Source organism: Oryzias latipes, chromosome 8 (assembly GCF_053564925.1).
Source record: "Oryzias latipes strain Hd-rR chromosome 8, Olatipes_Hd-rR_3.1".
NCBI classification, from domain to species: domain Eukaryota; kingdom Metazoa; phylum Chordata; class Actinopteri; order Beloniformes; family Adrianichthyidae; genus Oryzias; species Oryzias latipes.
The window spans coordinates 16657044-16680066 of NC_136244.1; the positions used below are offsets into that span (position 1 = coordinate 16657044).

At 41.3% G+C, this 23023-nt stretch overlaps 1 protein-coding gene across 4 annotated transcripts in view; it reads right to left on the minus strand.

Moving 5' to 3' along the window:
- crebbpb (CREB binding lysine acetyltransferase b) overlaps positions 1-23023 on the minus strand; it is a 36947-nt gene that overhangs the window by 8884 nt on the left and 5040 nt on the right. For 2 of the 4 annotated variants that reach the window (XM_011478183.4, XM_020705306.3), the window contains exons 2-15: positions 14678-15276; positions 8536-8700; positions 6392-6638; positions 5848-5961; positions 4925-5170; positions 4740-4839; positions 4487-4624; positions 4279-4396; positions 4006-4177; positions 3870-3932; positions 3451-3572; positions 915-1103; positions 423-794; positions 99-269 (exon numbers count right to left, since the gene is read on the minus strand). In XM_011478183.4, coding sequence (XP_011476485.1) covers positions 99-269; positions 423-794; positions 915-1103; positions 3451-3572; positions 3870-3932; positions 4006-4177; positions 4279-4396; positions 4487-4624; positions 4740-4839; positions 4925-5170; positions 5848-5961; positions 6392-6638; positions 8536-8700; positions 14678-15276 — 2816 coding nt within the window. The remainder of the gene's footprint in view (positions 1-98; positions 270-422; positions 795-914; positions 1104-3450; positions 3573-3869; positions 3933-4005; positions 4178-4278; positions 4397-4486; positions 4625-4739; positions 4840-4924; positions 5171-5847; positions 5962-6391; positions 6639-8535; positions 8701-14677; positions 15277-23023) is intronic. The other 2 variants (XM_078951613.1, XM_020705307.3) reach the window with 1 other exon arrangement.

Genomic DNA, 23023 nt, shown 5'->3' on the forward strand with positions numbered 1-23023 from the left:
CTGAGGTTACATTTCACAATAGTCCCCCTGGCATTTAGAGACCAATCAACTAATCTAACCCAGTGACCACAAATCTACATATTAATATCAGCACTTACCTCCATTTTTATATCATCTGGTTTCTTCTCGATGCAATTTTCATCTTCTTCATTCTTTACTGACTTGACTTCAGTGCCATTCATGTCAGGCAGAACCGGGTGGGAGCCAGGCTCAGCCACAGAGCCCGGAGTAGGCACCCTGTTATCTACACTCGCTGCCGCCTGGGACAACTATTAGAGGGAAATCAGGCACTAATCACAATCATTTCTTTATTAAATTGAATTGACACAGATAAAGACTTCAAAGACAGGTCAGGTGGTTTAATTTGAGTCTACAAAGACGTAAGGAATTAGAAGCGTGGAGGAAAAGAACTGGTGTCTCACCGGGGTGCTGGGGTGCTGTGCCTGCACTGAAGTGCACTGCTGCATCTGACTGGGGGGTTCGGGTTGGGGCTGCTGGGGGGTCACAGGCTGAGAGGGGACAGATGGGGGGCCCATGGTTGAGGGCGGGCGAGGAAGGCTATTGGGTATGTGAGATGGGGTGAAAGAGGACCCCATGGAGGAGCTAGGAGTGGAAGGCCGAGGCACCTGAGCCTGTGCAGCAGCATGGGGTGTTTGCTGCTGGTGAGGCTGCAGGGTGGCTGAGGCATTAGGTGGAGGAGTGGTACCCAAGGGGGGTTGAGCTGTGGGGCCAGGGGGTAGCTGGGAACCGAGAGAGCCCAGTGCATTCATAGGGAGACTAGAGTTTTGAGGTTGCTGGAACAAAGTGGTCATATTGTTACCTTTACAATTAAACACCAATACCACAGCATCACTAATGCACAAGATTTCACAATCACAGAAACGGCATGCTAACAAGAGAACAAATCCTCTCACCTGTGCAGCAGCGGCTTGTGACATGGCCTGTCCCGAGCCTACATTCACATTCATTGCACCGCTAGTGGAACTTTGAAACTGGCCCTGTGGCATGAACTGGACTTGGTTGGGTTGCTGAGACACCATGTTATTAGTATGACTACTCATTACTCCTTGATTGTGAGAGATCCCTGTTGGAGACACGCCCATCTAAATGATAAAACATAAAGTAGATGAATCAATACAAAAATAATTATCCATCTCCGAATAACTTATTATTAGAATGCAGTTTAATAAACTCCAATTACAGTTGTAAACCTACAACTGTACACCACACTCAATGAAAGGAAATGGCAACAGTATGCAGACAGACGGAACAAAACTGGCTGTAAGCCAAGCTGTGACTTACACTACAGACTATTCATTAGCCATCAGGCAGCCTGTCCAGAAATGAATTAGGACCAGCGTAAGGCATGGAAGTATATTTTTTCCTGTTGATGCTTTTGTGTCCAAATAGTAATAGTAATAATAAAAAGACAGCCAAAAGAAGAGAAAAATATAAAGTCAAAGTAAAATCATAGCACTAAAAATGTGCTTCATAAATATCAGAAAATCTGTGGGCATATGATTTTTTGTCATTCTGAGATTAAAAGCCCCTTAACCTTTTCCCCAATAAAGAAACGCAATCTAGAATTAGAGTCTACAAATACTCTACAACAGCGGTCCCCACCCCCCGGGCCGCGGACCAGTCCGTGGGTCATTTGGTACCGGGCCACACAGAAAGAATAAATAACTTACATGACTTCCGTTTTATTTATTTCGGAATCTGAAAGATGTTTTATTTTGGAAAATTGCCAGCTTCTCTGTTACATCTGTCTATGTCACTCTTGACGCAGGCCAATTCGCTCTTCTCGGTCACGTGATAGGATACCGCTAAAATAAAACCCAGAAGCTAGCAAAATTAGTAAAAAACAAACGCTTTCGGAAAATTCCTTTTCCAAGGGAAAAAGGCCCTGCCAGGAGACAGAAGACGAGCCTTCAACTCCCAAAAAATAAAGCTACATTTAATAGACAGTATCAGGAGTCCTACTTAAAATACGAATTTATCCCAATGGGAGATTCCCACGCACCATTCAGCATTGTGGTGAGTCGGATTTTCCATGCACTTATTTTGAAGGCATGTTTAAATGTTATCATAGCGATTAGCGACCAGAGAGTGTTGCAGGCAGAGAGAACGTTGCTCATGTCATAATTCATTTTTATTGTCATGATTAGAAAATACCACGGTTTTCATGCAGGTCATATCATATCACTTTGTTGTACTGTAGTGTCGGTCACGTGCACGTTTTGTCTGATGTCGGAGTTCTGTAGGCTCCAGCCAGGGGTTACTGTCGGAGCAGGCATCAATCCCCTTTGCCTGCTTTGGTCAAAATAGGGTTGAGCACGGGTGGCAGTTATGTTGTCTCACCCTTAGTTATTTCTTCCTGTTGTGTTTACTTCTTTTTAGCACCATGAGTGTGGGAAGGGGAGCGGATGATGACACCTGTGCGATGTACAATGCTTTGTCATAATAAAAGTGCAGAGTACGTCTTATCACGTGTCTCTGCCTCTATTGTGGCGTTGCTGCAGTGTGTGTCCGCGACATATCTCATACCGGTCCGTGAGAATTTTGCCAGACATCAAACTGGTCCGTGGCACAATAAAGGTGGGGACCGGTGCTCTACAACATGTGTGCCCAATACCTAGATCACGATTGACCGGCACACCGTTCAGATGTTGATACACGGCGCGCTGCGGCGCTGTTGACATAACTACAAACACGTGTGTCCAATTCAACAAGCTGCTGAACGAAAAATGAAAGCTGAACTTTTCATCATCTTGTAATCTTGCGCGTCCATCTAAATGTAACCATTTAATTCAAAATAACTGTAATTTTCAATTTAAAGCCGGATTTAAAGTCTATGTATTTAAACACATAAATATGAAAATTCCAAATTATGAGCTTCTGGAGCTGATTGTTTCCAAAGTAGCTCACATGCTGTTGTTTTGTAATTTTTTCTTTCACGTTACTGTAGGCTGCGTTCACACCAAACGAGATTTGCACGACAAATTCACGTCGGCAGCCCTCCTTTGGCTGCGGGGCCAATCCTCTGCTCGCTGCCTGTCCAAAAATGCTACATGGAGCGGTGTCTGTGTTTATGCAATTTACAATAGCATAAGGATACATTGTCATATGCACTGTAAGGAAACAGGTTTCTCTGTACAATGAGATTTACTTTGCTGTTCGCTCTGAATGCCAAAAGGTTAAAAGGTTAAATAAAATAAAACAAAATAAAGATAGGGTAGGATATTTACAGAACATCTGAAACATTCACACCAATCATAAAATATAACTGTGATAGTAAATGAATAAACCTATATACAAATCGACTGTCATTTTAATTCCAATAATGCAACAATCAAGAAAATCTTTGAGCAAATAAAACAAAGCTAAAACATCATACCAAGTTGTAAAGCTACTAATGACATGAAAATTGTAAAAAAAAAAATGTCTCACTGGTTGAACAGGGGGCATGTTCATTTGCTGTGGATGGCTCATTGGAGAAGGGGCCCGCGCTCCCATGGGTGCCTGAGGCATCTGTGGATTCTGCATCGTCATTGGATTAAAATGGTTGATTCCTGCGGGAACGCATGCACACAATTATACACCTGTTCCAGATACTTGGGAATGACTGTAATTTAATAATCTATTTCCTAACGGGCTGGAAAAGAGCCTGCTGCGAGCTCTGAAGTGTTTAGCTGTCTGAGCACTTAACCAATTACACACAGGTGGGACAAAATAGTTTCATTCCAGTTTCTTTACTTTTATGTTTTTGGAATTGGAAAAAAAAACAGAAACAAACAAATGTATTTTTTCCAGAAGAGATTTATTTTTCATGGTAACAATTGCTGAAAGTGCAATGACAAAACTCATACCTTGAGGCACCTGCATGCGGTTCATCATTTGATTTGGCATGTTGGGCATAGAAACAGGTCCATCTGCAGGCAGACATGGCCATTTAATGTTCTTGTCAAAGTTAAGTTCAGAGTTTAAAGACGCTGAGGTACTAACTTGGAGGCCGAACAGGTTGTGCCGGGCACATGGTGTTGGGCTGAGGCAATCCAGGCTGCTGTGACCTGGCTGTGGCCACAACGTTGCGATCTTTTTCTCGTGAGCGTCTCTTCTCTTCCAGTTCCTTCTGGATCTTGTAAATCTTTTCTGCCAGGAAATGATAGTACTCATCCTGGATTAAAAAAAAAAAGAAGAAAAACTCAGACATTTTTCATGTAATCTTTTACACAGACACAAATTTGGGGTAGGGAGTGAGTGTTGTTTTTAAGTTACCCTGCTGTTAGCCGACTCATACATGTCACCCTCTACTTTGCGAGCATAAGCCACCAGGTTATCCATTCGCCTGTCTTTTAGTGCAGCGGGATCTGGGGTAGGGAATATGGCTTGTACTCTGAAAAAGACAAAAAGGAACCGTTATGCCATTTTGCATCTTGTGCCATCACAAAACTCCTCCAAACACTCATACTCTTAAAGTACTTACAGTTTGTGCACCAGGTGGGTGCGCAGGTCCTGAGTGACGTGTTCATGCCAGGCCTTCCTTACCCCCGTAGCAGACAGAGGGGTAGCAGTGGGCAGGTTTCCTATGCCTCCTAATACTGACCCATCTGTCATCAGTTGACTGCAGAACAGACACAGGAAATTGTGGAACAATGTTTTGGAACAACAGAAATGGAAGATTGTTTTTTTTTTTACTGAGAATTGTTTGATGGAGTAAATAAAGACAGATGACTCACTTGTGTAGTGTGGAGGGTAAAGACGAGTCAGAGTGCAAGCCACTCTGGTCTGTGGAAGAGGTACCCATATTTCCTGGCATCTGGTTCATCTGGTTAGCACCTTAAAAATAAAAAGATTTGCCAAAAGTTCACCAACATAGTAATACAGATAGCTGCACATAATTAGCTAGTCTATTTCTCCATACCTAATGCATTCATATTTCGCAGCTGCTGGTGCTGGGTACCTGGAGGGTTTTGCTGAGCGGGCCCCTGACCCTGGACCTGAGCAGAAGACTGGTTACCATATGGGAGCCCCAGGGCTGCGTAGGCCCTCTGCATGGAGCTGGGGTCAATGTGTGATGTCCCACTGCTGATCGTTGTGGCACTAGGCTGGCTGGGTCCAGCTGTATTGATGGCTTTCTGCAGGTTAGCCCCAGGTGAACTCAACAGAGCTGAAGAGACAAGAGGAAGAAAAAAAGTCAATTCATTAAGAAACCAGGTCTTATGGAGAAACAATTACTCCAAATAATATAATTTTTCTTTTGTAAATAAAAATAGCATAATAAAATAAAATATATGAATTAACTTATATTAGGTAAATTTCAAACTCAAATGTTTAATTTGATTTAATAACTCTAAATGTGGTCTTTGTTGAGGTTCTATCTGAATCCTCAGCTGCTTCCTGCTGTGTTGATCGCTGACAGAGAGCATGCCGACTTTGTGGGGGATTTAAATCTGTCACAGGGTCTTTTAACCAATTAAAGAGCGTGCTGCCCTCAGACCCTGCCCCCACTAATGGCAGCCGCTGCTGAGGCCCTCCCCTAGGTATCAGATTACAAGCCCAGCCTTTCTACAGGAATCCTCTCATAGTTCCACTTTCCAGTCTGCAAGCCAGCACAGAATTGTAACAGGAAAACACAACCTGCAGGTGGCGCCACTAAATCCTACACACTTCCTTGAAAAATATGGGATATCCCTATTGTTTGACAGTTAACAGGTTTTAAAGATTTCTTTCATTATTTTGGTTTAAAAAATCAAACAATAAAAAGAAATTGTATCTGCTTTTTCAGTTTCTCCAATGCATTATTTGAATGAACTAAACGACAAAAGGGCTGCTGGAGCTACTCACGCTGCTGATTCCTCTTGTCACTTGCGTTTTTCAAAGGTAAGCACACTGGGCAGTCATGCCTCGTACAGTTCTTCCAGTGAGAAATTATCTGTCTGGACGACGCACAGTGAGCCACTGTGGAGAGAAACCCAAGGTAATCCAAAACACAAGGTTGAAGGAAGATAAATAATCCAGTAGTACCTGACAATTTAATTATCTGATAAAAACAAATGCAACAGAACTTTCAGAAACATGGTGGACACAAACTTTGGGACAAAATAGAAAAATAAAACCATTGAATGTTAAAACTATGCAAACAAATCTGGTGAACATGTCATAAAACAATAAATGTAGACATGTATTTATCACAAAAGCTGACACGGTGCAGAAATCAAAGTTCAAAACCATATAATAGTTCAGATAAGCAAAAATCTTGGGCTTATTAAAATATTCACTTGTCATTTTGTTTTGAACATACAGGTAAACATTGTTTTAAGGAATGAAAGCCTGCGACATTTAGATTAAGTTAGATGAATAACTTGGAGATCTGAAAACGTTAACTCACCTTGGCAGGACTTGCCAGCCTGGCAGTGGGTCATGTGGTTAAGTACGTTCTTCATGGTGCGGCAGTGGGGCAGAGCGCAGCTCCTCACCTCGCCGTTAGCCTGCTCCCGCCGCTGGCACTTGTGTGCATGAAGCAGCAAGACCAGCTGCTGCTGGATAAGTTTTCGCTTCTCTGGGTCAGCCGTTGGGCCTCCTGACACACCACCAGCTCCAGCAACCATGCCCATTGACGCTACCTGTTGCTGCATCTGGAATTGCAAAGAATGTAATACTATCAATTTTAAACGTCAAGATTTCAATAATGCATAAAACAAAACCAGGACCAAGACACTTGGATAAGCGGCGAAATGTTTCAATTAGGGCTGCACGATATGAGAAAAAATCGCGATTTGTGATATCGGTGATTAATATTGCGTTGACGATATAACTATATTTAACGATATACATGACCAAATAGCAAAACAACCCAAAACATCATTTCCATTTCACTGCAACAGTTTAAATAAGAGTCAATAGTTATACACGCCAAATAACCCTAGTCAACATAGGGAGGTAAGCATCTAACATAAAAGGGGTCCATCCTATCGGTCAAGAACATGAAGGGGTCCATCCGATTGGTCAAATGCAAAAAGGGATTTATTTGATCTGTTAGATGGTAAATGGCATATGCCGGTATAATGCTTTTCTACCTTTCTTGAAGGCCCAAAGTGCTTTAAAGTCACAATCCCATTCACACATTTACACACTAATGGCTTCACCAGAGGCAAGGTGGGGTTTAGTGTCATGCCCAAGGACACTTCGGGGTGGGAATCGAACCTGCAATCATCCTAAAAGAGGTAGACCAGCCTTCCTCTGACACAAAGTAGCCCCCTTGGCAACCTAAATACTTCAAGCTCCCACAAGATCATTTTAGGACATTTAAGGTAACCATTTATTTCACAGACTTTTGCTATATGCGTACTGCACAGCTTGATATCGTGATAACGATAAATTTGCGATTTATTTTGCAGGTCTAGTTTCAATTCAAGAAGGTTTTAAGTACAGTTGCTACGACTCAACTTCATGACAATGAACTTTTTTTTGGTTTTTTTAAATCAGTAATATTATAGATTATTATCAGATATTAGGGAACTGCCTTTTGATTTAAAAAAAAATATGAAAACAATCAGTAATCAGATGATGCTCATGTTAAATCATTGATGTATTTTTGTCCTAGATTGCCCACTAAATATTGCAAACTAAAATGAAGTAAATGATCTGTGTGGACAAATGTCAAAGAAAACTGCATAAAAATATATGGTTAATAATCTAAAACTAAGTCAGGCTTTATCCTGGGCCTTGATAATAGAGATAACCAATTTATATCATTTGAAAACTGAAATAATGGGCTGAATGATGTATAACTATGTCATCTGTAAACATTAATCTGTACCTCATTTGTTCTGTCACAGGGGACGTTAATTGTGTTTTGGTACTAGAAGGTAATCACAAGGTATCTTCTAATATCTTACGATGCAAACACTGTTCTACTACAAAGCCTAGAAGACTACTGGGAAGTCCATCAAGCTTCCCTGTCTCCAGTAACTAAATGCATGACTTTGTAAGTGAGGGGAGGAGCAGCATTTGTGAGCAGGAAAGAGGTGGAGCTGAACAGTGATAACTGTTTTGTAAGTCTGTTATTTAGAAGAAAGCCCCCCTAGGTCCAAGAAGTGCTGCAGAAGCTGTGTATTCCCTTGAATGTGGTGCACAAAAAACTAACAGCTCTACAGGGGATCAGCTAAACTCTGCTGGAGGGAAAAATACACATTTCTTTTCAGCAGCTTTGAATGCACAGCAAGAAAAACTTGCAGCTGAGCCAAAGTAAAATTAGTTACCTCCACCCATATTAGGCTTTTTCTGCAAGTTATAGAATAATTAAGATTTTTCTGAGCCAAACTGGTATTTTGAATTGACTTTTTCTTTTAACAAGTGCATCCTCTTGCTGATTAAAACATCTCTCACTTCTTGTCATTGACCTTACCCTAGACTGTGTACCGGTAAATGTAAGAACATTCTTTCTAAATACTTCTGACCTAAGGACAAGTAAAAAGACAACAGAGGGGAAAAAACACAAAGAAAAACTAGTTCAGGTGGACAAAGACTCACCATATTTGGCACATTTCCAACTCCTTTCAGATCAGCGGCATGGAATTGGGGCAAGTTGTTGGAAATGGCTGCCTTGCTCTGAAGTTGAGGGTTGACTGCTGACCCCATCTGCTGCACCCCAGTCGGACCATACTGCTGGCTAAACTGAGCTCCCGACATGGCCATCTAAAGTAAAGAAGCAGGAGAGAAGGTAGACATTAGATTGTTTTCTTGAATGGACATCAATACTAATTCTGTACACCAATTCCAAATTAACAGTTAATAAGTCCAAATATTAAAATGGATTTTGTGTTTGTGTGCATGGGGTGGGGTTGGGGGGGTAAAAGGACTAAAGGCCCGTACACACCGGGACGAATATTCGCCAGGCGTTATTCGCCAGCGTTTTTCGTCACGTTTTTTGTGTTCACACCCAGGCGATTTTCGCTGACGATGAGCCGAGCGAACATGCAATTTCATTCCCTGACATTAGATGGTGCTTAATGTAAACAGAAATACTCCTGTACACAAGGTGGCGCTGCGCAACTTTACGCTTCTTAAACTCGCTTTTCCCTCAGAAGAAGAGAGCAAGTATTTACGCGCTTGTCAGAATCAAACAAAGAAAACATGAATATTTCAAGCACCAGTTGCTCCAACTGGTGCTTGGTTCGGGGATATTTTAGAATGTCCGTCATTATTTCTTCGCGGCTGTGTAGATGCAACTCGGCGTCTATCTTCTTCGCTGGTATGTGTGCTCAGCAAGGCAGTTTTGTGTTTGAGCGCCCCCAAGTTGTGTTTTACTGTAACTTCAGAAGCTCCAGACACGTGTGCAAAAGCGCCGTTCTCATTGGTCGAATAGATTTCGACGCGACGCGTAAAAAAAAAAAAACGAACCAGAGGCGTTTTTTTTTTTACGCTTTGACGCGTGGCGTTTTTTCGCGTCGGTGTGCACACTCTCATTGGTGCCCTTTGTTTAGTCACGAGGCGTCAAACGTCGGCGAAAATCGCGTGCGAAATTCGTCCCGGTGTGTACGGGCCTTAATACTACAATCAATCACTGGGTGGCAAAGTCTGCTCCACAGGTTATTGTTCTGGTAAATCTAAAGTTGTTTGTAATGTTTTGTTTCAAAAACGCATTTCCTTATTTACCCAGCTCCCCGTTTCCGATAATGTCATAATTTGCTTGTGTGAGGCTCCAGAATGTTAACACAGTTACACTGAGCCTTTATCACTAAAAATTACAAGTGAGGTTAGGAATCTTAGCATGATTATGTACTCTGACTAACACTTTAAAGGTCAACTTAAATCAATAGCATTACCAACATTTTACCATCTAAAAACCATTGACAGACTTCTAAAGGAGACCTAGAAATATTTATTTACACATTTAACACCGGAGGGTTAAACTAAAGTAACCCTCTACCCACTGGACTCAGTAGACGTAATGTAAGGCAGCTGCAGAACATCAAGAATGCTGCTGCTCGAGTCTTGACTAAAACCAGGAAGTGCAACCACATCAATCCTGTTTTCAGGTCAGCAGTCGTTTCCTGACGCCCAGAGAATAGACTTGAAAACATCTCCGCTTGTGTACAAGTTTCTCCATGGCTTAGCACCAAATTAATTCTGGGATATATTGGTCCCATATAAACCACCTTGGACTCTGAGGAAATCTGGGACAAGCTTCCTGGAGGTGCCCACAGCCAGGACTAAACATGGTGAAGCAGTTTCAGTTACATGCAGGTGACTTTTGACAAGCATCAGCTTTGACAGTAGCTGCAGTTACATGTGCAAAATATCTTAGATCAGCTCAAAGATCGGAAAAGAATTAAACTGTGTACATGGGCCGAGAAAAACCTCATCCGATCATAACAAACGTTTACATACGCCACATTTTCGGTCGGAATAAATAATTTGGACATGCGCAGAACTATCTAAAATACTGGAAACGACTGTAGTAGAAGAAATATTGAGTTCCGTTATAAACAAAATAAAGTTGCGGCATAGAGCGAGATGATTTTCTATACCTGCTTTTATTATTGTTATGATTATTATTAAGTGCTTGTTCGCTCATAATCTTTTTCAATCCGTGCTTTTTTTCATGGCGGAACGGAGCTTAAAGAAGGGTTAGGGTTAGGCTTCTACGTGCCAACATTTATCCGCGGGTGCAGTTAAAACCGTGGGGGCATTGCCGCAATCTGCATCTTGACTGACATCAGTCGTTATTTTGACTGGACACGATTAGAAAACAAGTATTCACGTGATTGTTTACACAGTTTCTCAGGACTGCATGGCATTTCTCCATTCCAAAGGTGCCTCCGTTAGCTCACAAACCGCTTCAGAGCCGCTCCTCTGCTCGGAGACACGGTCCTGCCTGGAGACAAGGTTCTCCTGAGTTCAGCAGTTCGCTTCTACAGAGCGACGGCAAACACGAAGCTACGAGTCCGGCTGCTCTGCTCGGAGACATGCTTTGCATGGGTGGCGCAGGCAACCGGTCCTGTTCGCGCTCCAAAGCTTTCTCTGGAGCACCACACCGTTTACGCATGACGCAAAGCCAGTGCAGTTGTTACGCACAATCAGAATAAACTGTTTATATGCACCACGATCGGATCAACAATCGGTATAACCGGCCTAAAGGCCTGTACACACCGGGACGAATTTCGCGCGCGATATTCGCCGACGTTTAACGCCTCGTGACTAAACAAAGGGCACCAATGTCAGTGTGCACACCGACGCGAAAAACGCCACGCGTAAAAGCGTAATTTTTTTAAAAACGCCTCGGGTTCGTTTTTTTGGTATGACGTCACAAAAACTATACGACCAATGAGAATGGCGCTTTTGCACACGTGTCAGGAGCTTCTGAAGTTACAGTAAAACACAACTTGGGGGCGCTCAAACACAAAACTGTCTTGCTGAACACACATACGTCACGGCGAAGAAGACATACGCCAAGTACCGTCTACACTGCCATGAAGAAATAAGACGAAGAAGATGCACTCACTGACGGACATTCTAAAATATCCCCGAAAACGCTCATGATACATTTTCAGCTCTTGTACCAGTCGATAAAACTCCGCACGTTCTTCTCTTCTCGTAACTATGGGATGTACCCAAAATCGAAGTCTTTTCCGGCGTCTTCCATCACTCAACAGAACAATAATTTCTTCATCGCTGGAACTGGAGCTAGAGCTACTGGTGCTGGAAATATTCATGTTTTCTTTGTTTGATTCTGACAAGAGCGTAAATACTTGCTCTCTTCTTCTGAGTAAAAAGTGACTTTAAGAAGCGTAAAGTTGCGCAGCGCCACCTTGTGTACAGGGGGTATTTCTGGTTTACATTAAGCGCCATCTAACATCAAGGAATGAAATTGCATGTTCGCTCGGCTCATCGTCAGCGAAAATCGCCTGGGTGTGAACACAAAAAACGTGGCGAAAAACGCTGGTGAATATTCGTCCCGGTGTGTACGGGCCTTAACTCGATCGTACAGAAATTTTGATCCGAATGAGTCTGATTTGAGCAAAGTATTCTGAACGGTGTGATTACATGACGCATTTTTATTCTGATCAGGCGTTCATTCCGATTACTTTTGTCCATGTAACCGCAGCTAATGTTCACCTCCAGACTAAAATCTGCTCTTTTTAAATCAGGGTATGAAAATATTTAACTTGCACTCTTATTTTGTTCATTTTTTGAGAGATCTTAAGGACAATTTGAAATCTTTCCATTTTAAAATTGTGATTTTGTCCTGACTGAGATTAGTTTAGAATAACATTATTTAAAATTGTCAGACAGTAAAAAGATGGAAAAACTGAAATGCAGATAAAATCCTGGAAAGCCAGTGTCACTTTCTTTTTTACATTTTACAGGCACTTTTGAGCTACTATTTCTAAAATTGTAATTGCTTGTCCTTAATCTAGTTTTTTGGAAAACTTGGTCAAAAAGGTTATTTTTCAATATTGTAGTTAGTCTTTATTGCACCGGTAATGTTAGGGTGGGGTTGTGAGGGGCTGTAAGCTAGTGGGAGAGAGTGTAAACAAAGGAATGAAGGAAAATCAGCATAGGGTTACTTCAGCTCCAGCAGTCTTGCCTACAATTTAGAGGCAATTTTCTAATAACTCTTGCTGCTGTGCAGAAAATTCGTCTTGAAAAAAAAAACAACACAACCTTTTTGATCCTGACTAAAAACTACATAATAAATAAAAGACCACTGGGAACGGGTTTTACAATAGATAAAAATAATGTTGGAGTGGAACTTTATAGACATCTATTTCTCCCTTGAAAGCTTACAGTAAGCACACTTACATGCGTATGCTTTCTTGTTCAGTGTTTGATTTAACTGGTTTACAAAATACTTAACTAGAGTTTACCTTGGCATTTGCTTTGTCCAGGCTTTGGTCAGTATGACCTGTGAGGACTTGGCCTTTTTATTTGATTAGCAAATAGATGGTGGAGAGTTAACTGTTGAAACACACTTTAAATAGGTGTGGCCTCTCACTTTATGCATGTTCACAAACATCTATGATGTAGTGATCACGTTTTTTATGATGCTGCTTAGTCTCACATGGTCGTTTTTAAGACTTTCCAAAATCTCACTGCAAAAGCTAAACATTTCCCATCAGGATGAACATTTCATTTTTATCTTAAACTAAAGAAACCTATCAAACATTTATTTTCAGTAAAATGGTTAACACTGTCACGTGATCTTTGCATCCAGTTGTCTAGAGCTTCAACCTGGGTTTTGTCTGATAGGTAAGGCAGCAATACCATTTGGCTCGCTGAAAGAACAAGCCCTGCCCTTCCAGAGAAAAAGCATTCATGACACACGTACAGAAAGAGCAGCTTGCACAACAAATCAGTCCTGCGCTACTGACTGCCCCTCCCCCTCAACTGCACAGAAAGCCACAGATGCTTGCCCACTGCCTGCCTCTCATTCACACATTCCGCCTTCTCTAACACAAGGGCTCTCCCACTTGATGATCTGCACTTAACACAGAGAAGTGGCGATAGGTGAGAGGATTGCAGTACTAAAGGCCTTCAGTGATTCTCGTTTTCTTGGCAAAGTTAATGTTGAACTTCTTGTAATAATGTAATAATGCATTTAAATCAACAAATGTAAACAACTTTGATAGGTAGAAAAATTATTCATAAAAATATAGCTTCATTTAGTAAATGTTAACATTCTATCTATTTCGAGGCATTCTGATCATAAACCCATATAATATATTTCTTAAAATAGTACCTCAAAATAAATAAATACAACAGAAATCAATGTGCCTTTTTAACCTTTAATATTTAGCTCTGCAATTCTTACCATTTCCAAATTGTGAATTTAATGTTTTTGTTATAATTACAATGATAATAAACTTTGAAACCATATTATATTCAAGTCACACATTAAAATATATACATTTCTGTGGGAAAGGCGGGGCTTGTTTCTTGTGGTGATATCGTTTGCAACAATGGTGGTGTGAACTAGCCTGTTGGTTTAATCTTGGCTTCCTGTCAAACCACAAACCCCTGCATGTCTCAGACAATGGAAGAAACATTTTCTCACATTGAGCACTTCAAAGTCTATGAAAGTATAGTTATTCAAAGAGAAAGCAGCCAGCAACATCTTGTAAACAATATCTCATTCAGAAATGTGGATGTATGTGCAATGGTGCCATACCAGAAACAAGGCAATTTGTCTTTATTTTATTGCTTATTATGATTTCCAGATTAACAAAGGGGTACCCATAATGTGTGATATAATAAACAGAATTTACAATATACCCATTTTTTAAGATATTCAACATCTGGCTTTCTTTTATCTCCCTGCATTCTAACTGGTTATACCATAGCTCATCTTCTTCCTACAAATCAATCTAAATTGTCTGAATTCAAATAAGTAGCATTCTAAATATCTATTTTTAGCCTGCAAAGTTGGTAAACCTCAAGAACTTTTTTAGAAATTCAAAATCTAAGAAATTTCTGTTTTAAAACTATTGTAACAGTCCTAACAAACTGTTAGCAATGTAAATAAATAATGGTGTAGGCTTAAAATAAACAAAATCTGCACATTTCATTCAGCCATAATAAACTAACAATAATCTTTTTGACAGATTATTGTAATCAAATAGGTAAACAGTTGACGAGTTATAAGCCAAACTATGGTTCATTTTAAACTTACTTTATTCATGTTCCCGGATTGTTGAGCATTCATTGTGTTGTGTACTGCCATCTGAGGTCCTCCTTGGGTTAGGGTTTCTGCCAGCGCGCTGCCTCCAACACCAGGTCCAGGACTTACTTGTGTCCCTTGCATGCCTTGACCTTGATACTGCATTCCGGGTCTCCCCCGACCCATTGGTCCCATAGCACCATTCATGACTTGTCCTGTCTGGCCCATCATACCATGACTCTGACCACTGTTCAACAGGGCCTGATTAAAACCCATGCCTGTACTTCCATTGCTTTGTCCAGAAGGAACACCTACTTTCTGACCTTGAGGAGAGTTTTGATGATTGGGGGAGCCCTGTCCCAGTGGACCTTTACCCAGCACCGAACCTAGCTGGCTTCCGATTGAAGAGTTGAATGTCCCTCCCAAAGTTGAAGAACTTCCCGGTCGCAAGAGCTCAGACAACTGCTTGTGTTTGGCTGCAGCATCGGGAATAACTGAATTGTGACCTGGACCCCCTCCGCCTGGACCACTAATAGTGGATAATCCCGTTTCTCCGTTGGGGATGAGCTCATCTGGAAGATCATTTTCCAAGTCAAATAGGGATACAAGATCTAGAAAGAAAAAAAAAAGACATAAAAAGAGTGAGTGAAAAAACTTGTAACATTCACGGCACATCTTTTTAATCTTTCATCTCACAAACAGAACAAATAATAAATTGTGAAACAAGTTCTTGTTGTTATTCCCTTTGAAAAAGGCCATATTGCCCAGTCCTACTCTCACTTTACAGAAGTTTCTATGGATGCCTTCACTTCTACCAATAAAAGTCTAAGTGACACAGTAACCTTCACATTCCACAATCAATATTTAGACTGGAAAGGGCAAAAGATTTAACTTAAGTAAAGAGCTGGGCATCATCACCAAACCAAATGATCAAATTCATTTAATTTAAATTCACAAATGAACAAATTATTTAGATTTCAAACCCAAAATAACTACTACGAACTGGAAAATGTATATGTGTTTCCTGTGACGTCATTTCCGGGTGAGTGTAATCCAGTGCTTGATCGTTGTTTGACTGTTTGCACCTGTTCGGTATTAGGCCCGATTGCTATTACTCAACTCACTGGCTTCTACCTCTTCTGCTTTCACCCCTCTATCCTGCCCCATGTGCCATATGTTCAGTGAGGATCCTGCCTCCTTTAGTAAGGATAGTAGTAGGTGTGTTAAGTGTAGTCTTATCGTAGACTTGGTGGCCAGGCTAGAGCAGTTAGGAGCGCTGCTTCGCACATTGGAAGCTAAGCCAGCTGGCCAGGTTGTTACTCGTGGCACAGGTCTCACTACCAGGGCTAAACGAGCTACCGCCCCAGCATCTCCCCAGCAGCCGAGGAATACACAGGATGGCTTTGTACCGATGGGAAGGAAGCATAGTGCGAAGCAAAAATACTTGTTGTGTTATCCGGGGTCCAGAGAAGGTGACATTGAGGGAAACCGTAGGATGTTAGCCCAGAGTAAGTCTAGGTTCCGTGGATCATAATTCACGCAGGCGGTAATGACGCCTGACAGAGACAATCAGAGGTTCTCAAATTAAAATTAGAATCAGTGTGCAAACTTGCTAAGTTGATGTCAGACATTGTAATTTTCTCTGGTCCCCTGATGAACCTAGTCAGTGATGAAATGTACAGTCGTTTCTCTGGTCCCCTGATGAATCTACCGTAATTTCCGGACTATAAGCCGCTACTTTTTTCCTGCGCTTATTCAGTGACGCGGCTAATTTATGGATTTAATTGGCGGCCGCCATGTACGTACTTTCGGACTCAGTGAATGGTTTGAATTCTTTATCTAACACCAAGCACAAGTCATTTGTTTTTCAACACACTAAACAGCCAAATAGCATGGACTTAACTTCAGTCATGGTTCAACAAAACGAAACACGCATGCCCGGCCGCATCCCAGAATCCTTTGGTGCCATTAGACCCAACGTGCACGTGATCGCCGCAACATTAGGATGAAGCTTTCAAGTTAAAAGCAATCGTTAAAAGCAGCTTGAAAAAATCCACCATCACCAACGGGTTTGGAAAAGCTGGTCAGCTGCGTGACGGAGAGAACAGCGCATGGGGTGAATTTACCTCTGAGTCATAGTGACTCGGCTGGCTGCACGTAAATATGTGGGAATAACATCAGCCTTTATTTTGCCGGGACACGACTGGAAACACAAATCCACGTGATCGTTTTTACGGTTTCTAAGGACTGACCACAATTTTGCATTGAAAAGCTCACAGCCTCCGTGTGAGCTGGAGACATGTTCTGCGGGGCCGGTGGCAGTCTGATGGCTCCCACACGTAACAACGCATCCGCCCCTCATCCACAAAACGTACAGTGTTAAGTCTGATTGCTCTGCACAGACATGATTTGCTCCTCCCTGGAGCCGCCCTGGCCAGAGGTGTCGGAGAAGTTAGGAAGGGGAGCGCGCGGGGCAAGCGCAGAGCGCAGAGGCGTCCGCGGCGCAACAGTGTTTGTTGTGGAAGGAAACTTCTGACGCACGCGCCGCGCTGAGGCGCTGGTATCGCGCTGAGGCGCGCTTTTCAGTCGCCGCTGCATTATTTTACTGGTGTGTTTTTTTAACCAGCCCTGTTACTCCCATAACGCTGCCGCGTCACAAGCGGAAGGAGAGCTTTTCCCGTTCACCCCTCCATGCACTGCTGATACTTGCTCATTCTTAAAAACGTACAACAGTGTGGCGAGCCGGGCGTTGGCCCCGCCTTTAGCCCCTAAGACTCATGGGAAATGGGAGATCGCGGATGTAAATTTCCTCATCATAACTGAGGGATGTAATGTTGATTATATGGTTACTGTTTTTAATTTTATGTATGATACCTAGATTGTCAATAAGTAAAAAAAAACTAAAAAAATAAATAAATAAATAAACCATAACTGAGGAACTTGTGAACAGAATAGATCTCCATGCTGTTTAGCAGATGTGGGTATACTCAAATGCATGAGCCTGAGGCAAGGCTGACTCCTTCCACAGTGTGGTAATGAATCACACTTGCTTTGGGTGTCAGGACGTGATTTGTCAGGTTTACCATATTGCCTAATACATGCGGCTCTTACTCCGATGCGGCTTGTGTATGTTTAAAGCAGTTAAACACGTGAAAATGGGTGGGTGCGGCTTGTAATCGGGTGCGCTTTGTAGTCCGGAATTTACAGCCGATGAAATGTACAGCCGCTTTTCAACACTTAACCGCTGGTTAGCTAGATGGTGCCCAGAAAACAGCGCTGGCTTTGTTGACAATGGAGCGCGTTTTGGGGAATGCCTGGCAGTAGACTTTGGCGAAAGTCTAACTAGACCTAGTTGTGCAATCTGACAACCCAGAGACGATACCCAGGCACAGAGCAGCAGTTTACAACTCTCCTCTGAGCCTCCAAACCCCATGCAGGGATAGTCGAGCAGTTTCTACCTTTAGCTTATGTGCTGTAAGGCAGAACAGAAACAGAGACTTGGCTCCAACTGAATGATTATGTTAGGCTGAATGAAGCAACCCCCCCCCCCCCCCCCCCCCACACACACACACAGTTATAATAACTATCAGAAGAGGTGGTTCAGCAGTAATATTACTGTCTAGCTTACTTCTTAGCACTACAGTCAAACATGTTTATAACTCCTTTGAGAACATCATATTGTCTATAAATCGCCCAAACAGGAAGACTCAAAAAGCCGATTTATCCATAATTATTTATCACCATCCCATATTCAGATTTTTGATCTGAGTTCTCTGACCATTTATCGACTACTGTTTTAGATTCTGATTAAATTATAATATCGGAATTTTAATATTCATTAGGGCTGGGAATCACTGGGTACCTCACGATGCGATACGATTTGCGATACATTGCTCACGATAACGATACCATCACGATATGGCGATACTGTGATAATCGATATATCTTGTCTCTGACAACTCACGATATATTAAACTTTAAGAAAGAAGAACTTGAAAAACTGTTTTTTGGAAAATATTTCCCCATTTATTTTTTAAAAACAATCATAATGAACAACTTGTGTCCTATTTGGTGTAATGAATAACAGACTTTTGTGTAACATTGCTGAAATTAGTAATACTCTGTCTTTGACAAACAATGACAATTTTCATTTGGAAATATCTGTAAAATTTGGTTTAAACGATAGCGAACATGAACAGCAGCCATTATTTAGTACAGAATTGCTGTAAACAGGATAAAAAATGATTAGGTCAACTAGCTGCCAGACACATTGTTAGTAACTTTTGAAAAACAAAAGCATAGCCATTGCTTAAATTAAAAGAAATAGCTGTTAATCAGATATTAATTCTGTGAACAAATTATAGTGTCTTTGTTAAAAATAAATGACACCATTTAGTGCAAATGTGGTGTAAACAAAATTAAAATTCTCCACTGGCTTTTTAGCGTCAAGCTGCTCGTCTACCGCTACTTAGAGGAGAAGGGGGGTCTATGGGCAGGGATGCCACTCTTTCTTCCGTTTTCATCTCAAACGTAACTTTGGTCTGGCCGTACAGCGCAGGGATCCTTTTTTCAGTATTTCCGAGAGGGAATGTCAAAGTGTGGCTCTAATGCATTCAATAAAACCCCAAATCCCTTGTTCTCCACTTCCCGTTTTGTTTTCCGTTTGTTATTGCCGCTGCTCTGTCTCGCAGAAGACGGCGGTAGCTTCGTCTAGAAAAAAAGTATCCTCGCTGGGCTGTAAGCCTGCACAATACACCGCAAATTTATCGTTATCGCAATATCCAGCTCTGCAATATGCATATCGCAAAAGACGGCGAATATCGCAATAAATCGCAAATCCAAAATGTGTTAAAACAATCTTTTAGCAGCTTGAAGCATTTAACGAATCAAATAAATCCCTTTATGCTTTGACCAATCAGATGGACGCCTTCCCATTGTTGACCAATCAGATGGAGGCCTATTATGGTTAGATGTTTGTCCCCCATGTCGATGAGGGTCATTTGGAGTACAGTAAACCCTTGTTTTTCGCGGGGGTTACGTTCCAGAAAGAACCCGAGATAGGCAAAATCCGTGAAGTAGAAACCTCTATTTTTTTTAACAATTATTATACAATTAAATACTCTATTATACATTGGAAAGAAAGAACAAACCATTTTACAGGCTCAAGCAATTGTTTCACAAATCAAAGTACTTTAAAAACGTTTATTTTTCAACAAATAACTTCTGTACTGTACTGTCAAATAATAATTTGAAACATCGCTGTAAACAGAAGGCTTCAAATCGCGGAGATAAGCCCCGCCCACCGCGACCCGAGAGTAATTAAATTAAACGGGAGAAAATTTAAAATGATCATGAAAAAAATACAAAGTACAAACGGACAAATAGTGGCTCAGGTGTATTTCAATGCTCTTCATTCTGAGAAGCTGCAGTGTTTTCTCTTTCTCAAGCCCGCGGTGCAGCTGTGTGTGTTTGTTCGGGAGAAGAACATAGTGATTGACAGTTGGTGTTGCTCTTTTTCTATGGGTTTTAGAGAAACTTGAAATTGCAAGATGATTTGCATGTACGTAATTTGGAAAGCTGATTTACGTACGTGTACATATTAAACTGCAACATTATTGACGCACAGGTAGAGAAGAAGCGGAGTGACTTTTTTAGTCAATCAGAATGCAGAACACAATGCACGATGCAAATCCGTGAAGTAGCGAAACCGTGAAAAGTAAACCGCTTTATAGCAAGGGATCACTGTATAATTTTTAAACTGTTGCAATGAAATGGGAATGATATTTTTGTTTATTTTTCTGTTTGTTTATTTACCGCAAATTTATCGTTATCGCAATATTGATCACTAATATCGCATATCGCAAGTTTTCCTCATATCGTGCAGCCCTAGTGGGCTGTGTCGGCTTCAGGCCAGCAACAACCACGGCTTTCTCACACAACTCCGTTGATGCAGCTTCAATGCTGCCGGCGCGTCTTTTAAGTTGCTGCTTTCGCTTCTCATTGTTTTTCCCCCCGCCATCTTTGTTTGAATGTGTGTTCTTCTTCGTCTGCCCGCAACAGCCAATCTCGCAACGAGCGCCCCCTATCGACCCTCCGAAGAATTGTCTTACCAAAGGATGGTTAATATAACGTTTTACAGGATCTTTAAATGTAAATAAAAGGTCGATACTTGACGAAGACGTCTCGAGAATCAATCGCGGGACTAAATATCGCGATATCGCCATATCGATATTTTGGCACACCCCTAATATTCATGCTGATGACCCTTAGTGACGGTCTAGGAAATCCATTTGCAGCTTTATTAGATAATGTTGGTTTCACACAAAGCATAAATGAACCCACTAACAGTCACAAGCACACCCCGGATCTTGTTTTAACTCATGGTATAGAGATAAGCCAGCTGTGTGTCCTTCGTCAGATCATTTTCTAGTTACCTTCCAGTTTACATTAGAAAATGCTACTGCGCCAGTCAATAAAACACATTATCTAACCGTTTTTTGTCTGAGTTTAAACTCACAGTTCAACCAATACTTAGTAAAATGGCAAGCAAATACTCTGAGACCAGCTCCCATAGCTCCAGTCCCAGTAAAAACCACCAGTTTGTTAATAATGCCTTACAAGCCCTCAGGAGAACACTTCATGTTTGAAACCTAAGCTTGTTAGACAAAACAGAGTAGCACCGTAATTTAATGCAATGAAACACGTTCTCTTAAACAAGTAACCCGTAAGTTAGAAAGAGAATGGCGCCCCTCCGGCTCAGAGCAGTCTCTGAATACTTGGAAACATAGCCTCTTAAATTATATATATTTTAAAAAGCTCTACGTAGAGCTAGAACCCCGTACTATTCAACTTTAATAGCAGAAAATGGAAATAATCTAAGATTTCTTTTTAGGACAATAGCCAGGCTAACCAGCAGTCAGAGCTCAGTATAATCACATATTCCTGCTACTCGCAGCTCTGAAAATGCCCTTAAATTCTTTGTTAGTAAAATCTCTAATATTAGACATAATACCTCTCTAGAAACAGGTTACGTTCCACAGTCTTTTAAATATGCAGTTGTTCAACCTCTTCTGAAAAAGTCCAGTTTAGATCCTAGCAATCTGGCCAACTATAGACAGATATCAAACATCTCCTTTATTTCAAAAATCCTAGAAAGAGTTGTAGTGAAGCTGCTTTACCACCACCTCGCGCCCCCGGTCATCCCCCAACTCCATTTGAATGAAGCCCATCTGCTGGACTATTTAGTCATGTAGTTGTAGAGTTAGATAAGGTAATTCTTTTCTAAAAGTTCTGGTGCATTGCCTGTAGTCCTGGGAAGACATCCCTCCTTCATGTGGACATCCCTAAGGTTTCTTCTTTTTTTTCCCGGAATCAGTTTTTTAAAGGAGTTTTTCTTTACCGAAAAGGAGGGTCTAAGGCCAGGGATACCCAGTTTAGCCTAGTCTGCATAGTATAGTTTAGCAATTACCTATTAATTTCTATGACTAAAAAAATACTAAATGTGAGTTTTTAAGTGAGCATGTGCAGATTTTTGTCACTCAGGATCCTGAGGTTCACCAGATTTGTGTGCATTTGGGTACCTCTATTCTCAGCTGTTGCAGAGATTATGTCCTCTGTTTTGTCACCAGAGATAAACCACAGAATAAATCATATATGCTATTTAGGTCTACACAGTATACCGCAAATGTATCGTTATCGCAATATCAAGCTGTGCAATATGCATATAGTAAAAGAAAGCGAAAATTGCAATAAATGGTTACCTTAAATCTGCAACAATCTTATGGCAACTTGAAGCATTTAACAAATCAAATAAATCCCTTTATGCATTCGACCAATCGGATGGACCCCTTCACGTTGTTGACCAATCAGATGGAGCCCTTTTATTATGTTAGATGTTTGCCTCATATGTTGACAAGGGCCATTTGGAGCATAATTTTTAAACTGTTGCAATGAAATGGGAATGATGTTTTTGGTTGTTTTGCTATTTATTTATATATCGCAAATTATATCGTTATCGCAATATTAATCACTAGTATCACATATTGAGAGTTTTCCTCATATCGTTCAGCCCTAATGTTATTCCTCTATCATAGCATATTTAAGGGAACACAGGTGTGTCTTGCAGTTCCCTTGAGGCTCTTGCTGGCACCTTAAATTATGTCATATCAATGGGTTGTCATTCGTGTGGCAAATACATTCTAAAGTATTTTTAAGGACAATGTAAAATACCCACACTTTTTCTGTACAGGTGATGCTGTCATACAGTGCTCTTACACCCTAAACATTAGTGACGTCAGCATGCTATTGACAGCGTGCAAATGCTGCATGCTCAGAGTGTGCAAGTGATATGAAATTGCC